This window comes from Arachis ipaensis, chromosome B05, assembly GCF_000816755.2.
Source record: "Arachis ipaensis cultivar K30076 chromosome B05, Araip1.1, whole genome shotgun sequence".
NCBI classification, from domain to species: domain Eukaryota; kingdom Viridiplantae; phylum Streptophyta; class Magnoliopsida; order Fabales; family Fabaceae; genus Arachis; species Arachis ipaensis.
In genome coordinates this window covers 8,749,910-8,755,568 of record NC_029789.2, presented here as the reverse complement: position 1 = coordinate 8,755,568, position 5,659 = coordinate 8,749,910, and the positions used below count along the sequence as shown (strand labels likewise).

Genomic DNA, 5,659 nt, shown 5'->3' with positions numbered 1-5,659 from the left:
CACTTCCTCATCATGTCGATGCAATAACACTTAAATGATGATGGATAGAGATTATCATGTTGGAGACGCAACCCTAATGTGATGCAACGTCTGATATATAGTATATTAGAGACTCAGAAATACATCAAAAGAAACTAACTAACAGCGACAATGCAAGGAACAAATCAGACATGCTAGCTAATCACTTTATGATCCATTTATTTAAATTATTTAACACATTCCAAAGAATCAATCACAATAATATATATAAGCGTTGAAGGCTCTGGCAGTGGAAAATTTCATGGCTAAAGTAAGTTAGGCACATGCAATATCAAAGCCAATAAACGAAATAAAAGGAATATTATATTGACTAGAAGGACTTCTACTTTTCCTTTTTCTTCGTTTTTCTATCTTTATACAATGTTTAATTACGTTGCGAAGGATCACTATTCTAAATTGAAGCGATTTAATAACTCATTTTGTGCGTATTTTATATTTAGTACAACGTTATATTTAGAATATAATTTAAAGTTAAGATTTATATTAAGGTAGTCAGGTAGAACAATATGCTACCGATTAATTTTTGTACTCCTCCTTGTGTGAAGACGCTTATTATGGTCAACGTTCTAAAATATTATGGTCACAAAAAATGTACAAATCACGTGGGAAAAAAATTATTATACACGGCTTGAAAGCATATTTCTTTGAAGTGTTTATGCCCCCATTTTTTTTTCCCCTCGAAAAAGGTTCCCAGCGACTAACGAAAATATATAGTTGTCAAATATTTATTGTCCAAGTCGGCAATCATATTATGGCAGTGGTTTTTTAGGGTACTGGCGTAAAAATTATATATTTATTAAAATTCGCTTGATTTGGAGTATTTAAAAAGTTCATAGATGCATTAGTCTTGGTCTATATTAAGAAATGTCATGAAAGCACATGCACTATGTGAAAAACTAAAAAACTAGACCTTTTTCCGCTTGAGATTCATGACTTCATTAGATTAGACTAAAATTGATAAGTCAAAATTATAAAGATTTAATTTTAATGGATGGTAAGTTCATATGCATAATAATTTACTCATGGATTATCCCGTCATATGATGTTACACGTGCATGTTATAATTAAGGGTCAACAATTTAGATGGTATAATTATTTTTAGTTAGTTTGGTTCCTAAAATATTTTACTATTAACCTATTATGCATAATGCATGCAAAATATTCTAAATTTTGCGTAACATAATGCCGAATAAAAACTAATCCATTATATATAGATTTGTTTAGAATTGTTAAATTTTATGGCTATTTACACGACGACGACAATTAAAATGTGAATATATATATTAAGTAATTTGATCAAATATATTAAATTATTTAATAGTGGTTAATTATTATTTTTACATAAAAATATTTTCGTTGAATAGTCATTTATTTGTTGGGTACGTGGTTTTAATCTAATTCCACCGCAGAAAATTAATTTGTTTAGCCTTAAAACCTAAAGAATAATTAACATGGAATGTTTCAGGCGGATAAAAGATTAATGTTCTGGTTCTAAATATAATTTTTAACATTCAAATATAGAACCTAGCTAGTTACAAATATATTGTGTCTCCCGTATAAATAAGGCAACCAGAACCAACAAAACTGCCTTTTATGCAGTTTTTTTTCCTACAAAATTAAAAGTGAGACTTGAATTTGAAACCTCTAAATAAAAATGGAAAGACTATGCCATTTGAATTATAATTTGTTGGCTACTATCCAATAATTCACCGATATAATTATCATCAGTTTTTTACATCTAAATTACTAAGATGATATAGAGTGTTTAACAAATAAGGCGGAGCTAATAATAAAGTCTTTAAAAGCCTCCTCAATTCTGATTTACAATTTTGTTCTTAACAAAAATAAATAGACAAAATCAAGGCTACTACTTTAAATTAAAGAAGAAGCTCGATTATCTTACTTTTTTTAATTATGTCTACATTTATAGTCTCCTTCACATCCAGGACAAAGCACGCAGGACAATTGAATCTTAAACGTATGCTCTACACACTCTCTTTTCAATCCGATTTTATGGGGATAAAGAGGAACAAAGAAAGATTTTAAGTGTGTTATGCTTAAAATGTTATAGTCGACCTGCAAATAAAAAGAAAGCAATATAAATAACCAATGAAATGTTAAATAGAGATGCATGTTTGTAAAGTCTTTACACCAAATAATGAAATAACCAATTCATGGCACCTAAATATATTCCATATTCATTATTGGCTAACTTATCTTTATTGATCGTGACACAACATGAACTACTTATTAGACATTAAAAGTCCATGGCAAATCAACATTAAACTCTTTTTTAAAAAAAATCATGGTAATGAAAGGCCTCAAGAAACATGAAAAGGGTATGGTGTGATCACTATTTGAGGATGCGACAAAAAGCAGAAGACTTAACTTGTCGAACCCCGCAAATGGAAATCTGTATTATTTTACACCAACTTAAAAAAAAAAACAATAAAACAAAAAATTGGCTGTCATGTCGATTTCTCCAAATTCCCTTTTCAGACGATAGAAAGCTTAAAGTCTCTTTCATTAGGTAAACATGAACGATCACAAGGAGGCTAATGTTTTTTATTTATTTTGAAAAAAAAAAAAAGAAGGCTAGAATGGCAAATCTATTGCAAAAGCCAAGGCATTGAATTGATAGATTGCCGAATTTCAGTGACACCGCTACAGTTACGTTACTTGACTTCAGAGCATAATATATATGGTCTTCTTTTTTTTTTAATTAAAAAATAAAACACATGGACATGTAGAACATTGTTTTGTTACCCCAGCAAGCATGAGACTTCTCCTTCACAGAAAACAAATAAATAAATATGCTTTAATTTGCTGGCAACCCCAAAGCGGCAATTAACTGCTCATGTTCTCATAATTGATGAACAGAAGCCTTTATCTCCTCTCATTTTGAAAAGACCATTCCCCTGAACCTACCCTTTTGCTTACTACCATCAACACTCACATTTGTTCCTTTCTGCTCCCACCAAACTAGACTTGACCCCGCACATCTTTAAAACCTTATAGCAAACAAATACTTACGATCACATACACACACAAAATAATAGCATGGAAATCATTCGCAAATAAATGCACATCATCATCCGCTGTTTAACTTTAACCAAGGAATAATAATCTATGAAGGCTTAATTACTTTTTCATTACTTCATGATTATAGGGATAGATTGTGAATGTGCGATGAGTACACCAACAACTATTATTAATGGACTCAAAAAAATGTTGAAGAACATACCTAATCTGAAAATTGTTGAAGCAAAAAAGGAGGAAGGCGTAAGATGTGTCAAAATTGGGAATCAACAAGATGGACCGACACTCCTACACTCCTCGCTTTCCGAAGGTTGCTGGTGGTGGTGGCCGGGAATATGCTGTGACTGTGCTTGCTGTTGAGCCTGCTTCTGCTGCGGTGGGAGAAGTAGCTGCGCCTGAAGAGGAAGATGGTGAGCATGGCTTTCCCCTTGCTGCATATGGTATGGATTGTCAAAAGACCCCAAAGCCAACGAAGGAGACAACTGATCACCAGAACCGCCACCACTTCCACCGCCACTAACCTGGCTGTACCCACCACCACCGGAAGAAACCGAACCCATATCAAACCCTCCACCATTAAACCTCAGAAACTCTTGCTGTTGATGATGCTGATCATACCCTCTGAACATATCTTGTTGATCCCTCACCACCACCGCAGCAGCCAGCTGCTGAGCCTCCAAGATCTGCTGTTGCGGAGTCGGAGGGGCAGTCTGAGCGTCGCGAATCATCAACTGTCCGCCATGAGCAATAGCTGGCGGAGCAGCCATGGCGCTGTTGTAAGGGAACATCTGCGAGGCAAAGGAATGGTGATGCTGGAGAATGGCGGTGGTTGGGACACCCTGCAGTGCCTGAGGGCCAATGTAGGTGGCGAGCTCCTTCTTGGCGTTGGTGAGCTCCACCTGGATCTGCCGGAGCCGGTGCTGCAGCACCGATATGAGACCCACGCAACCGTAGACGGGGTCTCTTAAACGCGCCTCAGCCTCGTACGCCAACGACTTCACGGCGTCGTCTCTCTGCGCGGCGTTGAGTTCGTTCAGCAGCTTGGCGACGTTGCTGGCGCCGAAAACCTTGTGCACGTATGCGAACCTCTGCGGGTTGTCCGGCGGGAAATACGGCGCGAAAACGCACTCCTGCGTGCACTTCCTCCGCAAGAACTTGCACGCTGCGCAAGGTGAATTCGACGACGACATTTTCTTCTCCGATCTCTCTCTCTCTCTCCCCTCTATAAACCCTCGCTCAACAAACAAACCTCTTTTCTATTTCTCTTTCTCTCTCTTCCGTTAATTAAACCATCAAATGATGAATGGTGTTAAATTAATCTCCAAAGAAGGATTTACCGTCGTTGCTTTCTCTTTTTCTCTTTCTGTAAATGAGCGATCTGACTATCTAGCTTTCACGGCCTCTCTGGTACCATGTTTTCGATTTTCTACAAACAAACAAAGCAGAGAGGTCAAACGGTGACAATAATTAATTAATTAATAATTATTAATTGTTGTGAATAAATAACGAGCATGGAAATTGGGAAATCAGGATTCGACGAAACTTCATCTATAGATTTATCGATCAACGATTTAAAATTACAATTTTAAATAATTAGGGATTTTAAAAAAATGACAAGTGATTAACCGACACAAGATATCGGTGAAAAAGACGAACTGCGCAACACAGTGAAAATTAAAACAAAAAGAAGAAGAAGAAGAAAAGTTGCACCAGTGGATCTGGATTGAGTTAGGTTGCGTGGAGATGAAGGATGAGAGAAATGGAGAAAGGAAATTGGGTGTGCAGTGTAGAGATCTATGAGTGGCTCACGCCTTGATCGAAATTCGTGAGATTTTCATTTAAGCAAACCAAAATAAACCTAACTCGCATATAACATACTAATGCTAATATATTCACATTATGCAGAGAGAGAGAGAGAGAGAGGCTAGCATACTGTGTGATGTGTGAATGGTAGCGCAGGGATAGGTACATAGAATGTGTGCGCGTTGAGGTTTAGGGATAAGAGAACAGAGCTAAAACCCGCAAACCAAAACAACCAAGTACTCATATATCTCTATATATATATATATATAGAGAGAGAGAGAGGGTGAACTGCACTCCTCCATGCTCCCACTACTCTCTTCTTCCTCAATTAAATTATATGTTTAAGAAAAATTATGATTCACATTTTAGCTTATTTTTTTTCATGCTTTGTATAATCTGCAATTCAATTATATTCTTGAATAATAAATATGTTTAGTTTAGTTTACTACATATTTTTTTAAATAAATGTTATTTTAATAACCGTATATTAAGTTAAAATGATTGGTAAAAGAAAATTAAGAGTAATATATAAGGTACATGTATTGAAGAAAATATGGTTTCTTAAATCATACTATTTCCTTCAGTAGACACCAAAATAATATTATTTCCTTCAGTCAACTATCATTCTCATTTTATTATAAATCATCCACCATTAATTTCTCTTAACCGCCTTCCCTTTTTTATATTACTTTTACTTGTATATCGCTGACATCATACACTTCCCATTTACCAAATTTATATGATATTTATCCTCTCATATTTATTGTTTATTGTTTAT

At 35.2% G+C, this 5,659-nt stretch overlaps 1 protein-coding gene across 5 annotated transcripts; it reads right to left on the bottom strand.

The window, feature by feature from the left end:
• Window positions 1,822-5,183, bottom strand: LOC107642796 (LOB domain-containing protein 36-like). 5 transcript variants are annotated; one of them, XR_002362352.1, is made up of 3 exons: window positions 5,012-5,183; window positions 3,284-4,504; window positions 1,822-2,115 (listed from the first exon to the last, which is right to left on the bottom strand). XR_002362352.1 is itself a non-coding variant. In XM_021122972.1 (2 exons), exon 2 carries the CDS (start codon window positions 4,266-4,268, stop codon window positions 3,345-3,347), a length of 924 nt encoding a protein of 307 aa, XP_020978631.1. In that variant the 5' UTR covers window positions 4,269-4,504; window positions 4,789-5,183; the 3' UTR covers window positions 3,068-3,344. The 5 variants fall into 5 exon arrangements, 1 of the variants encoding a protein (XP_020978631.1); XR_002362349.1 differs by having other exon boundaries at window positions 4,789-5,182; XR_002362350.1 differs by lacking the exon at window positions 1,822-2,115 and adding an exon at window positions 2,652-3,050 and having other exon boundaries at window positions 4,789-5,183.